This window comes from Echeneis naucrates, chromosome 11 (assembly GCF_900963305.1).
Source record: "Echeneis naucrates chromosome 11, fEcheNa1.1, whole genome shotgun sequence".
Classification (NCBI taxonomy): Eukaryota; Metazoa; Chordata; class Actinopteri; order Carangiformes; family Echeneidae; genus Echeneis; species Echeneis naucrates.
This window is the reverse complement of record NC_042521.1, coordinates 18,558,475-18,575,192: the sequence shown is the minus strand read 5'-3', so window position 1 is coordinate 18,575,192 and position 16,718 is coordinate 18,558,475. Positions and strand designations below refer to the sequence as shown.

The window sequence follows — 16,718 nt, the reverse complement described above, 5'->3', positions numbered from 1 at the left end:
GGTTGCTGCTGTAACAACAAATTTCCCATACGTGGGATAAGAGCAGGTCTAGACCAAACACTAAAATTATTTAAATAAAGTATCTTATCTTATCTTGGGTGCATTCCATCTTGTATCATGAGTATTCTTACTTTGATATATGTGCTGGGAACACAGTGAATGTGGCACATGTGGTGCGGCTGCCAATACTCATCTGCTGCTGTAAAACATGCATGCAATAACGCCAGCGGTGTGTCTGCTTTTACCTCTCTACAAAGAGTTTACAGGATAACTGAATGTTCAGCTTCAGCTGGTGAGATATTGAATATCTAGATCAAGTGACGTGTGAGTTCGTTTCAGCCCTAGGTCTTTCTTCAGCTCAGTGTCATTAGTTGTGATAAGTAGTGAACAGAAATCAGTAGTATGACGGGCAAGATGGCAAGAAGACAAAAATCCAAAGAGTGAAAGTTGTGGAAAGTTATGAATGATAACTTCTGGTCTGGACTTTCAGAATAAATTCAGAGTGGAACAAAGATGCAACGATTTGTATCTTGGGTTTTTAGCCTTAGCTAAAAGTGACTAGCTTTGCATGCAGGAAACCCTTTCCACAATTAATTGTATTCAACTAAATCTCTGGAAATACCTGTGAGACGGATTATTTTCTATCCAAAAAGATAGTCATCACCCATGTTCCCAACATGGGAACAGGCATGACTGTAGCCCTCATACATTAAGTCTGCCATTAAGTCACCATACAACTAGTTAATGGCTGACACTGTGATGGTGATATCAACACAGCTACTGTAAAATGAAAGTCTGGTTTAACCAGTTAACCTTGTGATAATTAACTTTTATAGTACACTGTGCAATTACTAACAAAGGTAAAACAGCATGGACATCACCTGATTACAGTCAGCACATACCTATTAACGAAAGTGGTGCTCAACCAGAGGGAATGGAAGAAACAACGAAGTAGATCACAGTCACAGTAAAAGCCAGCAAAAGGGGTCAAATTAGGGTATTCATTTGCCATGCCATTGTGAATACATTAAAGGTACTTTTTCGGGTATATTTGAGTTATTTGCCTTGTTGGTGTTTTGGTATCAGTCCCATCCTGAAAAGTTGTATCTGTTGATCCCTACTAACAACAATCAACCACAGTTACATTGCCCAATACAAAATTGCTATGCTTTTAGAAGACTAAACCGTCTCTGTTAAAGCAGATGAACTGGTTTCTCTGTCTCACATTCACTCATGGGTGACAGCAGTTGGGAGGTGCACATTTGTAAGGCATTATCTCAAACAACAGCCTCTCTGATCAAAATACCTGGGACACACCTGCATCGTAGCAGCCTCAGACTCTTATGCCTAAATTGGCCAGTGTCATGGTGAAAAAAAAAAATGTGTTTGACTAAAACACAGAGAGAGGGTAAAGCAATTAAAAATTTGTCAATGAATAAATTTGCACTTGTCCTTAAGAAAAAAAGAATTTACCTGTACAGTCTTTTTTATTCTATGCGAAGGACCTGGGTAATCAGTGGAGTAGAGGTCTGTCAGAAAGAGTGAGTTGATCATGGTTGACTTCCCCAGCCCAGATTCCCCTGAAAAATAAAGAGCCAGAATGAGCTTGTAGGAGTTGCACTTCATACTATACTTGTTTTCCTAATTCTCCTTTATATATCAGACTAAGGCACATGAAACAATGTCCAGATGTTTATCAGATACATTAATAATGCAGTCCTCTGCCGTTAGACGTTCTTTACATGTTTGAGATTAGGGTTAGGGTTAGGGTTAGGCATTTCAGGAATCTAATCAGAGAATCATGGGAAGGGAGGAGATGAGAAAGGAGAGTTTAAACCACTATAGTCGTCTGTAAGTCTCACTGTAACATAAACGGAGGAAAATTAAGAAATCAAAAGGCACAGCATCTATATTCAGGTCCAGTTTTAATCATCACTCCAAATGAGCATTTAAAAATGTTAGTAATAATCAAACGTTTAGGTTTCTTCTCCTCTCTTCAGTAAATTATATATATTAAAAAAAACCTCTGACAGGGACTATGTAGATAGGGGACCTGGGCATCAAATCTCAGATTAGAGTTCTGATTGAGCTGTATTTAGCATATAGATAACTGTCCAGTATCAAACAGTGGTCTAAAACATGCCCAGATTCACAATGTTTTGTTATTCCTTCTCTCATCTCACATTCAATTTTGGTAATTAATTTAAACTATCTTTTAGAGGCAAAGTTCCTGTATGGTTACTTGTCTTGAGCAAAATTTCACAGGCTACTTATTTTTCTCAATTTAAAATACTGTAGTACTGTTTTGATACTATGTAAATGTTACATAGTAGTATATGTTATTTTGCACGAGCATAGTTTTCAGAGGATAGTCCTGTTCCTTTGGCTGCAGAACCTATCCCTATATTCAAGGAGCTCTAATTTTGGATAAAGGTATGTGTGGCAACATTGTTGTGTGTTCTTAGCAACAAAAATATTGTGGTATCTTGGTCGACAAATCATATTTTTCAGATGAAAAGGAACATGTTTGTTTGAAAATAACCACCTCAGATTTCAGAAAAGGTCAGTTGCATCCAATATAAATACAAATATGTTTTATGCAAAAGGGGGGAAAAAAAAACCAAAACATTTTGATTCAACAGTTTATTTATTTACGAAGCAGAAATTTTGATCCTCTTAAGCTTAAATAATAACAAAAACAAGCTAGTTCAAGCAGATGAAGGCTGTAGTAATTCAATACCATCTACCATGTGAAGACTAGGGTGAGCGGAGGGCAACAAGGAGCTGCTGAACAAAGGCCTCAGTGTGAGAGAAGAGGCAGTCATACGCCTATCTGCCACTACAGCCAAACAGCTCCTGACCTTTACAAGTGACAAGATAGGCCACCACTGCCAACACCATTCAGTGTTCGATGAGAGGAGAATCTGATGATGAAGAAAACATTACACAAAAGGATCCTTCACTCAACACACTCAAATATTTTCCTCAGAGTCCAACGATACATTTATCTTACAGGCTGTAAGAAATGTTTCATTGATTGTAACTATTCTGTGATGAAACAAGAGCAACCAACAAAAACATTCCTTCAAGGCTGAAAGAGAATGGTCATCAGAGAGGGGGCTGTGTGCAAACACTGGGCGAAATGTATATATTCCAAAATGTAAACTTGGGTTAAGGGGGGTAAGAGCTAAGAGAAACATCAGGAGATCAGAGTCAACCAGAGAGATGCAGATCCGATTCCAGGTCTAGGCACAGTATAAAGGGGGTGGGGGCAACCACTGATGTACACAGAGCATAAGAGTTTAAACAGGAAGCAGATTGTCTACTCTGTGCCTAGTCGCTTAGGTGTTGAACAAGCGACTGAATCTTACCAAAGCAAGGACATCCTTCTCCATCTTCATGGAAACCATCTGGCATTCCCACCCCAAAATGTTGTGGTCTGATCTGCCCTTGTTCCCTGATGTCCCTCAATTGTCACTCACTTTAGATAAAAACATCTTACAAATGTGTAAATTGAAAAGTTTTAACAACCGTAAGATATAAGGAGAGACAAGGGTTTCTGAAAGTAAATATCATCTTATAGCCAGGTTATACAGTGATATGCGAGAACAAGCTGGTCATGGGGACACAAAAACATAGCTTGGGTGCGGTTGTTGATTTCTTATGTAATCAGACCAGGACAACACACATTCTGAATTAAATTCAACAAACATAGATGTCTGCATCAATGTTTCTGTTTTCCTGAAGTTTTCTTTCTGCCTCTGCAGATTAAAAACCATCAGTTTACAAACTAAAACGTGACCAGCAGCATTTCCAAAACTCCAAATATATTAGCTTGCAGACTCCAGATTATGACACAGTTCATGTTTGAATTTTATTGCACTACATTTATTTATGTGTGAATTTCATGGCCTTTTTAAGTTCAGTATTTTAATTCTATTACCTTAGGTCTTGCTTATTTTTACTTCATCTCAAGTTCCTTACTGTTCTACTGATTTGTGCAGCACTTTAGTCAGTTTCAGTTGTTTTTACAAAAAAGAGTGAGTTGATTTAAGTTGCAACCTATCTTAAACTATCTGACATTATTTTCAATCTTCAATTGACCACAACTGGGACATTCAGAACATTTCTAACTATGAAACATTGGTAAGCCTATGCAGATGCAGACAGCTGACAGTCTGCTCTCAGCAAAATGAAAACATGAGAAAGTCATTGAATTATTTCCCCAAGGGTTTTCAAGAACTCATGGAAGTCCTGGGAGCCAGGACTTTGTTTGGTTTGTGACCAATTTTTGTACTTTATTGCTGTCTAAGAAAAAAAAACCTCATAGAGATAAGTGCTAAGATCATTTAATGGAGAGGAAAAACTATACTGACAAAAAATTATATCTTCCCTTCAAGGCTGATGTAAGAGCCGCAAAACTGGTGAAAAACATAGTTTTTCTGAGTTTTCCAGGACACATCAATGGATAGAGGGATACTGTTTTCTACAACTAGAAATAAAAAAACTGTTTCACGAACACCCTTTATGCCAGACAGACATATAAAAAAAGCCATTGAGTGTCATTGCAGCCAAACACCCCAGCTAGAGTACCAGAAGGGGCCACTCTTGTTGAGCTGGCTGGATGCACAGCTGGCTCTCAGCCAATATGTTTCCTTTAAAGGAGATTTCCATGGGAGTTTATTCGAAGACACTTCCCACTGTGTGGAGGAGGCAGTCAGAGGGAAAGTACATTCGACAGGGCTTCCAAGACATCAGGATAATAATGTGCAGGTGAAATGAAAGGTTCTCCTTTCAAATATGAAAGGGATTTTTTTGTGCATGTGCAAGCAGTAATCTTCTCTCCTCTGTTGTTATGAATGGGATTTTCCTTAAAAGGAGGAGACAGTAAAAATAAAAATGTAACACTGGGACATGATAATCTGTGTTTCACGAATATCTATTGGCAAAGACATCAATTTTCCAACTATAGTTTATTTGAAGGTATCCCCCCCCCCCCCCCAAAAAAAAAAAAAAAAAAAAAAAAGTGAGAACATTCAGCTCTTTTACCCAGGACCAAATGCACCAAGGGCAGCAGACCTCCAATGCAGTTGCCGCTAATGTGTAAATCACAGTCAAATATTAACTTTAACCAACAAATGGCTGTGGCCCACTTTCACTTGTCCACTGACAATTGCAGCTCACGAACAACATTCACACCAACACTAAAACATACTTTGACCCTTATACTCCACAAGGCCATTTGGGGACCTTTAACCATAACTGAACCAAACGCATCTTTTGTTACCTGAAAATCCAAATACAACATTTGTCACATAGAAAACACTTCTGAACTGCAAGCATAAATCTAATTAATTACAGTATCGTAATAATATTCGTTTTTATAAAACTTACACTAGTACATTTCTTCAACTACCATTTCTTCCTCTATGGATGAAAAGTATGTTTTTTGTAAGTTGTTTGTTTTTTTGCCTCTTCCCACTGTTGGCTTTTCCCTAATGGGGCTGCCACTGCAAGTCAACTCCATGACTTGCACAATTGTTTTGGCTATATTTTTTACACCAGATGCCCTTCTTGTCGCTACCCTCCCCATTTATCCAGGCACAACCCTTGTGCATGAAACTCAACCACTGAGCTACACCCCGGGCCAATATTTTGAAATTTTCTTCATTAGATTAAATTCTCTAAACATGAAGACCTCCACCCTGGAGGTCAATTAATTACTTTTTATGCCAAAAAAGTTTATCCTTGTGTGTGGCTTCCTTGTGACTTGGAGAGCGATTTGGAGCTTCTCACATTAATGGAAACTTTTGAAGCTAACGTTTCTAACAAAAGCATTACCATTTTCACAAAAGTCTACAAGAAAGTTTTCACTATGCAATGTAACAAAATCAATGGAAGGCATTATCTGAACCTGGGAATAGCAGGCCTGCTATTATCACTATGAACAAATGTATTTGAAACAATGCAATCTCAGACAACTAAAAAGATGTTTTTTTCGTGGATGAATTATCCTTGAAAAACATTTTTAGTAAATGTTTCATGTAAAACCAAAAACAACCATCTCGTAGACCAATTGGTTCTTTGAACAGGAAGTCTAACAGAGACAATAGCAAGTTTTGTAGACATATTCCATTAAATGTCCGTCATTAAAGACAGCTTTTAGTAGAACTTCTTAAAGAACTCCAGATGTGTTTCTGTGTACATAAGACACATCCTCATCCTCAAATATTGACCACCAGCAATGCCATTAGAGCAGTGGTCTTCTAAGTGTGAGGCAACAACCCCATCTCTGGGGAGGCAAAATGGTGTAAAGTGCAGTGTCAATAGCCAGTGCTTTCCGTCCCTAGCTGGCAATGTGTTTTATGACTAAAATTCAAAAAAGTAATGCTGGGGACAAAGCATCTTGTTTTTGATTCTGTTATCAGCATACTACCCATGTGAGGTATGCACTGTGTGAACAAGAGATTTTGACGCAATTGTATGATATACATAGAAAAGACCTATTGATGTAATTTTGATATAATTTCAACAATATGCAACCTATGCGGAAAAGAAAGTAAATTTTTTAAACAATTTCAGCAGCTTTATGTGGAGAAAATTTCAAATGTAGTGCAACTTAACACAAAGTCGTCCTGCAAACTCTGTAAGGATAAAGAGCCACAGCAGCAGCAATGCAACAGACTACTAGTTAGTGTGACCATGAGTGTTTTTCCATAACAAGTAAGCAACAGCAGCCCAACACACACCAGCCATGTGCCATGTCCCTGGCAACCTGGCACCTCATAATGTCAAACATAGTAGCAAATTACCCTGCTTTTGGAATTACATGCTGCACACAAAATTGTCAGTGCATAAAGTGGGGCATCTCTGGTGTGTGACTACATGAATGCAGCCAGGAGACAGAGGGTGCTCTTATTACCATGGAGACAAGTTCTTTAACCTGTAAGGCAGGTAGACACTTATAGCTAGAAACTTGGTGGAAAGGATACGACACTGTACGATAATTGAGTGCAGCTTCCTGCCTAGGTAGCCCTGGAAAACATGAAGCAAAGAAAGGAAAGGTTCTTTGGGCGTGTTTCCTTTCAAATCAGCAGCTGCTCAGGCTATGACTTTGGCTGCACTAATGGAATGAAAGGAAACACCCCCCAACCCCACAATCCAAGGGAAACAAGGCACACACAAAAGTGCAAACACAAACATGCAGCAGTGGTGGACTGCCTGTGCTGCTGAACTGCAAACATTTTCTTTACAATGGTTTCCCTCATCTTGTTTTATGTGCAGCTTATCCTCCTCAACTCATAGTTTCTAATCTATTTTCACAGCCAACTGTTAAAGCTTTCTGTCAAGCTCCACACATGAACATGCACAAGTGAAAACAGAGATGTCGTCATATATGTATCTTTTAAGGCTTTTAAAGGAGAAAGTAAAAAAGTCAACATAATCCAATCAGTGTCTCTTCTTGTAAGATAGAAGCAAGATTGTGTGACTGAAAAGAAACATATAAAAATAGCAAAAACAAAATCAAGATTCTTTCTCACCCACAACCATGAGTGTGAACTCAAAGCCTCTCTTCACTGATTTTCTGTAAACTTGGTTGGGAAGGTTTGCAAAGCCCACATAGCCCTCCAGGTTCTTCTGTTGCTGTGAACCAAAATATACATACAGTTGATACTTTTCTAGATTGGAAACAAGACTTAGAAAAGGAATACGGACTGTGGCAAATTTTACCATCAGCCAGCATTCTCCCATCATCCGAAGACATTCATGTTTGGGTTGATTAGTGACTCTAAATTGTCCGTAGGTCTGAGTGTGAGTGGTTGTTTGTCTCTGTAGGTGTTGGCCCTGTGATGGACTGGTGACCTATCCAGGTTGTACCCTGAGTTCGCCCAATGTCTACAGGGATTGGTTCAAGCACCCCCCACAACCCAAAAATGGATAATCATAAGAGGATGAATGAATGAATGCTCTTAGATTAATATACACTAGTGAAACCATCGCCTGTTTAGTGAAAGTAAAAAGAAAAGTTCTAATTTCACATCTCATAGGCTATAGATGTTTCAATTCAAATTACATAATTTCAAATATCTAAAAAGAGAAAGCAAAAAGAAATCCCCTTTATGAGCCTTTGGTTAACAGTGATATTTTATTGGCTATTTTTACTACATAGTCTATATAGTCCAGAGGCTGATGGGAATTAGAATACTTACAGCTGGGTTGGAGAGTAGACAGGTCACCATGATGACAAAAATATGATATAGAGAGGCAGCAGTCGAAGTAGGTAGGTCCAGCAGGCACAAAAAGAGGGTGAAAAAGAAACACACATTTATTAGAAAAGGAACACTTTAAATGAATGACCCCAGTATACAAAATATCAATACAGTTTACAGCACAATGAAAACATTTAGACTAGACTAGAATAGCCTTTTTCCAATGACAGTAGACATAAAATACAAATAATTTAAAAACTAGGTTTCAGTCCTTTACAAGTTATTTTACAGGCATGAAAGCTATGCAATGATGAGATGTAAAATCATAGTTTTCAATATTGATTAGTTAACAATCATTCTGGGTTCAGGGTCTGAAGGCGAGGCCTGTGGCCTCTCTGTGTGGAATTAACATGTCATCCCTGTTCCTGTATGTAAAAATTAGGATCTTCATCTCACACAACAGTCACATAAACACATACACAACAACGCAAGTTCTTCAACAGAGCTCAACAATCAGCCTGTGGGTGTCAAGCTCTTTAGATGGGCTGCTTATGGCAGAGATGAAAAAGCAAATAACATGCTCTAACTCACACTGGGAACTCATTTGACTCTTCTGATGTTTCTGGATTTGTGATTAATTAAAAATAAATAAAAAGACTACAAAGACAGGCAGTTCAATGGGCATTTAGAATCTCATCAATTAATCTACTCCCCTTATCACACAAAACTTCTCTGTGGGAATGAGTAAAACGTACTGTACGTGACAAGAGTCTGATTTAAGCTGAATCAGTGACTGCTAACAAGTACTTTGCATACATCATGTGACACCAACCGCTAGTTAACCATATATGTGATTGAACGGTTATTTCCTTTGTGTTCAGAGGAATGTTTGTGCATTATACATCTTTCACCCCCTTGACACACACACACACACGCACACGCACACATGCGCACACACACACGCACACACACGCACACGGTGCCCAGGTATGTCCTATGCTGGAGACAGCTGACGAACAGCAGAGCAATATGAAAGAGACACACATAAGACAGTAGTAGCAGGATGTTTATATATTGACTTTTTTTTAGATGCAATGAAAATATGTACAACACTGTACTGACATTTCCTTTTCGTAAAAAGCATCACAGACAAATTTGAGACTACGCTGTTTTGTGGGTAAAGTGACAACTGGAGGCATCATGTACATGTGTTTCAATGCTTCAGAAAACTGAAGCCACATATGTCTACAGATTGTTTCATAAGGCAACTTGTTAAAACTGGTTCAGATCCTGCAGTGAGTTTAGGTTACCAATAGCTATAGTGTCTTACTACTCAGTCTATGTGATTTTTTTTTTTATTATTATTTTATCAAATTTATTCTAACAACAACAAGAAGTGGGAAAATGTGATTGTGGTAATTATCAATGTGACACAATGTTAGATCAATGTAAGCCAAAAGGATGTTGTGCTGTAAACAATGTGGGGAGCCTCCAGGAAGCTGGAGGTCCACCTGACCAAGAGGCAGGGCATGAAGCACAAATTGTGCATTACCAATAGTGGAGATACCAGTGCTTTCTGAAGGCCTTAGGATACTACAGACGTTTCGTGCACCACTCTGCACTGGACAAAACTTATCTAAAATTGCATGATTACAAGTTCACACTGATTTATTTATTTATTTATGTACAAAAATGCACATATGGGAAAATGCATTTAATTCTTTCACTGTCCTAGGTGACATTGAAGGTCCCATATAGTAAAAAGGTAGATGTCAATGTTCTTTATAATTGCACATCAAATCTAGGTATGTTAATCTAAGTATATTAATCCAGTCAAAGTATCAAAGGGTCTCAGTCCTCTGAGAAAAGCTCACAGCCTATGTTCAGCAACTGAACCTTAAAACCAGTTGTCCAGCCCTCTGGAACTTTGTGATGTCACAACAAAGTAGTTATGTTAATAGCTGGATATTGGTCTGCTAGATGACTCGTAACATGAACCAGTTTTTAATGTCCGATTATCCCTAAATATAAGAACACATTTGATCCTTGGGATATCTACTTCCAGGAGGTGATTTAAAATAAATTATTTACCAAGTTTTTGCATCAGGCACTTTGTTAACTCATTGAATACATAAATAATCCCTTGATAAACAAAATTTATTAGCAAATTTCCTGTAGTGCCACCATCAGGCCAAACTTTCAAAGTAAAGAGAACGTAACTGGAAAAGTTTGTTTAAATCTTGGATGAACCCTATTGACTTTGGTGATCCCATGATCTTTCATGTGCTTATTTCTATTGTTTTTATTAAAATTTTTATTAACATATTTGTAGTCACTCACCATTAAGTTTCTCTCACCCCCATTATGTGGGATTTTCAAAGTTTTAGCAGAATTTTAAAAAACATGATAACAATGGTCAGAATATGAAAGTTTTTATTTATAACGTGTGTGTGAGAGAAATACACAGATTGTAGATCATATTTTTCTTTTAGGGCAAGGGGACAGTCAAGCTTTCAAGTATGCACTTTGCAGACACAACCACTCACACTCAGATCTACGGGTAATTCAGAATCACCAATTAACCCAAAAAGGCATTTTTTTGGACTAACCCTAACCCGGAGTACCCAGAGGAAACCCCCAGAAGCCACAACAGTGCCACAACAGTGATGCAACAGTCGAACCATTATACTGCCATACTTACTCACAAACATATTTCTTGCTTTGAGCACAGGTCATACTCGTGAATAATATTGGGTGGGACAAACCTGGCACCTGCAGCATTTCCTGCCTGTGGTATCCACCATTCCAGATGTTGGGGTTCCTCACCAGGATGTAAAATGTAATCACATGTAAATATAATCACATGACAACATTTTATGCCCATACAGTCTTTCAGCCTTGTCAAGCATAACCTTCGTTCCCTGATTTTTTCAGGTGCTTCCTCAGGGAATTTAACTGTGTAAACCTGGATGTTGCCGACATATAGCTGGACTGTCCATCATATGTGGCCCAAATTTTGATGCATATTTAACAGGTTTAATTTGCATATATTGTCAGAATGGACAATTCCCACCAATCACAACCAATCGTTCATCAAAAGTCAGCATAGCAAGAGCTAAAGTTCTTTTGGGAATTACGCTTTCCCTGTCCCCTTGTGATGTATCCACTTAAAAGTATCAACTCTACACCTGCAAGTGTAGGAATCTGAGGCCACACAAACAGTGACACAAACAGACATGTTTTAGACAGCTGAAATAGCTTTGGGTAAAATTGACCCCAGAGGAAGACCAGTATGTGCAAAATGTGTAGGGCAAAGTATCATGATAATTTTATGCTTAACCCCTTAAATTAGGAAAAGTAATGAAATATGAAGCCTAAAAAAAAAGTGAGCTACTTCTTTTTTATTTTCATGATAAACATTGAATGGGGTCAAATTGGTAGAATTGTAAAAAAAATATATAAAGTGCGTTTGTGTGCATATAAATTTATAGATATATATGAATGTCGAAAAAGCCCGGACAGATGGACAATGGACAATATTGCGCGAGAACACACAAGAGACTAAAGAAATTGAAAGGGAAGGCTGCATCTTCATTTACTGAAAGATTACTAAATTTAGCTATGTAAAATAGCCTTGACAACATTAACACAAATTGCACAGATTTCAGTAATTTAACTTGAGCCTATGAAGTGATTTCACACTGCCAGCCTGACATAGGCCTGGCTACAGCCATATACACAAACTTCTTCCTGCATATGGGGGATGAAAACCCCAATTTATGCCCAGGAACCTGACCAGTTTACACTCAATTGCAATGACAGACCAGAACAAACCAAGAGCGCACTAAGGTCAGTCATCATAGTGTTTCCCCTGGTATTTGACCACCATGCCATCTGACACTGCGCCAGTCTGGCCGAATGCCTGACTTGCCCATCTGTGCTATTTCACTGCCACTGTGCAACAGCATAAACAACACGCTACCCAGCTCTGGCTGCAAGATACAACCAATGATAGCCTTATCATTAGATTACTCAGTATGTAGCAAATGAATCTACCATGAATGTAGGCATTATGGTTTCAAAATAAAAAGTCTGATTTTTTTCACGCTATGTTGGATTTACAATTTTAATCAAATTTTCACCCTTCTTCAAAACAAATTAAAATGACAAATTATCCAGAACAAATTTTGTTTTTATTTAGTATGATTTTTCCCTTCAGAGATCTGAACCAAATTTTCCCTTTACAGGGGTACAGTGTAAAAAGTTCTTACACTGCAATCAAGTCCGGCACCATTTTTGTCCAAGTGAAGTTGTCATATGTGGCTGTCCAAGATAATGAACCCGACTGCCCATCACTGTATTTATGCAAATCACTGCGTTTGTGCAAATCACATAGGGTAACAACAAGCTTAGCCCACTCTAAACTACGGAAGCCCAAGACTTTGCCCAAAACTGCAGAGGTTAGAGAGAGAAACAGTCCTCATTGAAAACAAATCACTTTGGCCTACAAATTTGAATTAATCAATTCAATAAATGTATAGCTCAGCCTCACATGAAAGAGTTTCTTTTCTCTGGATGATAAACTGATTGTGTTAGGCAGAAATTTCAATATAATTACTCAAAAGGATCATTTTTAATCAGAAGGCCTGCAACAGCAATATTTGTGTATAAGTGTAACAATATGTCACCAATCATAAGACGATAGATTCAGAAAAATAAATATTCAAGTGGTTGCCAATGGAGATGATCTATGAACGTTCCTGGCCTGACAATGAGGATTTAATTTTTGTGACAGCGCAAAAATGGTGCATGCAATATTCCAGTGCGTTGTAATTTCCTTACATTCAAATGCCCTTTGTCCTTCTTTCTTAATTTGAGGCCACACTCAGAGCATGTGGTGCACAGATCAGAGGAAAGGATCTAACAGGTGGAGGTACAGACAAAAGGGCTGTTAATTTGGTGGAAAATGTGTTGGTTTATGGTGCAACGGCAATCTGTTGCCACAACTCAACACAACAAACAAACACATAACAATGATGGAATAATGTTTAAGAAGTAAAATAACTGATTTTAATGAATCAGTCCCTAGAAAGCAGAGGGGCTGATTGCGTTAAAATCAGTAAATCAGTCTGCACTGACCTACAGTACTGATCCAATTCAAATTTTTAATGACACACCTATAATACACACACAACCTTTGAGAGAGCAATGTGAGGAAGGAATTTATGCAACAAAAAACCTGCACAACATGAATTTCACCCCACATGCAACATCCAGACTGATACATTTTAATGGTCGGTTTTGAGGTAAAAAGAGGTCTGTCCGAATTAGCATTTTGGCTCCTTTTCTGAAACGTACTCCATTCATACCAAACTGACAATAGAGTGTGCACAGCCTCATATTCAGCTATCTGAGGTCAGCAAGATACATATGTTGATATGTTGACATATGTTGATGCACTCTTCATATATTTGAAGAGTGCAATGGATGCACCGCGTTGCTCTAACATAGGCCCATACAGTATAGTTTGTACAGTTTGTTTAAGTGGGGGATATCATACAATAGAAGCTCATTGGTCCTTTAGGGAATTTCCTCCTCCCAAACTCACTGGAGCATTTTATGCTTTATCGTTTAGTGCTACAACAATGGTACAGGGGGAAAAAAAAAAACAACCTCAACCACACAGTACAGACTGGAGCTGCTCAGGTCATGCAATCAAAAATCATTCAGACGGTGGAGTGATTTCCTGGAGCCGCCTCTTAACTCCGGTGAGCTATCGTGTGTCAGTGTTTGACAGACTGTTTAACTGCAATGGCACCAGTGATTTGATGGCAGACTCGGAATAATGATTACCACACCCCACCGTTAATATTCCACCTCAGCGAACCCCGTAGTATTTTTGTGCACCAAAGTGAACTAAAATTGCAGGTGCGTTTGAAGCCAGTCCCGCTCAGTCGGTGTGAGATCACTACGGTGGCTGCTTTCAGTTTTGCGGGCCGATCTGTTTCACAACCTTAGAGAACAGCTGGACCTGTGCAGCTCATTCTTCCTCATACTCGGTAACAGCATTAGATAGATATACTTTATTTATCCCAGGCTGGGAAATTGCAGTGTAGCAGCAAGTCCACACTCTACAAGTTACCACGTTAAGTTTCAAAGCTCATCACAGTGACAAACCTATAGGAAATGTCAGGTTTACTTATATAACAGGAATGTAACGTTAACTGAAAAGTTATTTGAAATAGTCCTAACCAAGCTCCATTTCTAAGTCTACCAATGGTGCTATCTACATTGTTTAACCAATTGGTCAGACTTCGTCTTAGATAATTTGGAAAATACAAAGAAATTGAATTCCGAATATCTTCGGCCTATGTTTAAAACACCGAGCAACGGACACGGCCTCGGAAATTACACACTAACATCTGTTTCTTTTTTTTTTTTTTTCATCTGCCTTACATTAACAATGTGTAACGTTACACCACAACACAGCATAGTGGGCGGCAGCAGCCGTTGTAAACTTTGTTAACGTTCTCTCTCCAGAAAAAATTGCTAAACAAACCGGAAGACCACGAAACCGAGGTGCAAACACTGTACACTGTCGGAAAATAGCACCGAGACAGTAAACTGAGAAATTTTCCACAGAAGCCAAAACAAACAGCAGTTAGTCGGAGCTAGGCTAACTGTAAGAACAACATGAGCACTAGCAAGGGGAATCAGACTTTCCCCCGCAAAGCATTTCGCTTTCCTGCTTTGCCCTGGAAACGGGTCGCTAAACAAAAACCTGTTGTTGAGAAAGTTCACGTCTCATTTGTAACGACACTGCAAGCAGACAAAAAATGGGAGGCGGGGGTAAAGCAGGTTTTAAAGTATAAGAGAACTCACCCATTATGTCGCCGTTTCCGTCTGCCTCAATTACCGACGTTTCTCCACTGAGCATTCCCTCTGACCCTGCTGCCGGCTCTGCGGACTGCTGATTGTACTGCTGGAATGTGCGCTCTGTAGCACGCAACACTACGGAACTGACGCGAGAACGTCAAAACAAAATTGTGTATCTCATCTGGTAGAATACCAGCTATGACATATCGCGAGATTTCTAATGAACCGATATTACGTCAAATGGAAACCTCTAGTCAAGTAAGTATATTAAATGGGATTTAGAGCTACATGATAAGTTTGATTGACATCTGGAGACACATGAACTTAGACAAAAAGCATATACATGGAGCAATAAAGATGGGTCTCTTCAATCACGAATAGATTTCTGGTTAATTTAATCGGATATTGAAAACAAAGTGGATTCGGTTACAATAGAACCAACAGTTCTCACAAATCACAAAAGCGTAACAATTAAGATTAATATGAAAATAAGGAACCATTAATCTAATAGTGAATACTGGAAACTAAATAAAACCCTGATACATGACAAAGAATAAAAAAAAAAAGCCCAAGAAATCATAGACAAATATTGGAAACAAGCAAATTTCAAACAATTTTGCTGGGAGCTAATGAAGTTTGAAATCAGGAACCTAGCTATATTAGTAAGTAAAAAACTATCGAAAAGGAATAAAGAAAAAGAATTTCAAATTGTTGAAAAAATGAGTTTATCAGGTAAAATAAATCTGTCAGAGGAAAAGGTGATAGAAAGGTGACAATAGCACAAGCAGAACTTGATAAAACAAGATAAGGCTAGAGGTGCTTTTGTCAGATCCCAAAGAAAATGGCTCGAACAAGGTGAGAAAAGCACAAAATACTTTTTTAATTTAGAAAAAAGAAACTTTGAACAATCTTCATTGAATAAACTCAGAATCAATGATCTCAGATGTGATGACGAAAACCAAATGTCACAGTTTGTGGGCAATTTCTATGAGGGACTGTATGGGGCAGATCAGTTAAGTGAGGATGATATGGATGTGTTTCTGAAAGGAATAGAATCAGAGACTAAAAAAATTGATGATAATCTTAAATCAATATGTGATCAAAAAATCTATATAATAGATGTACAAAACTGTATTAATGCTTTAAAAGACAACAAATCTCCGGGTAATGATGGACTAATAGGTGAGTTTTATAAAGATTTCAGTACAACATTAGCTCCTTTTTTGGTAGCAATGTTTGAGGAAGTTCTGGAAAAAGAGGAGCTGCCCCCAACACTGAAACAAGGTCTTATTAAATTAATTCCAAAACTACAAAAAGATAAACTCAACTTTGAGAACTGGAGACCAATCAGTGCATTGAACAACAATGCCAAGATTTTTGCATTGATATTTGCCAAAAGATTAAAGTTGGGATTAATGAAATTATTAATGAAGAACAATCTGGTTTTATTCCTGGTAGAAACATAACCAATAACATACGACTAATACTGGATATGATTGATTATAATGATTATATATTGGATGATTGCCTTATCTTGTTTATTGATTTTTATAAAGTATTTGATACCATTAGTCACCAGTTTATTACCAAAATTATTCAATTCTTTGGATTTGGAGAAGGATTCCTCAAAGT

General features: G+C 38.1%; 1 protein-coding gene across 5 annotated transcripts in view; it reads right to left on the bottom strand.

Annotated features, from left to right (window-relative positions):
* The window catches only part of LOC115051268 (septin-7-like), a 31,178-nt gene extending 15,957 nt beyond the window's left edge, over window positions 1-15,221 (bottom strand). For 2 of the 5 annotated variants that reach the window (XM_029514602.1, XM_029514603.1), the window contains exons 1-4: window positions 15,093-15,221; window positions 14,234-14,235; window positions 7,542-7,644; window positions 1,474-1,580 (exon numbers count right to left, since the gene is read on the bottom strand). In XM_029514602.1, coding sequence (XP_029370462.1) covers window positions 1,474-1,580; window positions 7,542-7,644; window positions 14,234-14,235; window positions 15,093-15,147 — 267 coding nt within the window. In that variant the 5' untranslated portion in view covers window positions 15,148-15,221. Of the gene's footprint in view, window positions 1-1,473; window positions 1,581-2,740; window positions 2,925-3,371; window positions 4,946-7,541; window positions 7,645-14,233; window positions 14,236-15,092 lie in introns of those variants that run through there. The other 3 variants (XM_029514597.1, XM_029514598.1, XM_029514601.1) reach the window with 2 other exon arrangements.
* Window positions 15,222-16,718: the final 1,497 nt, after the last annotated feature.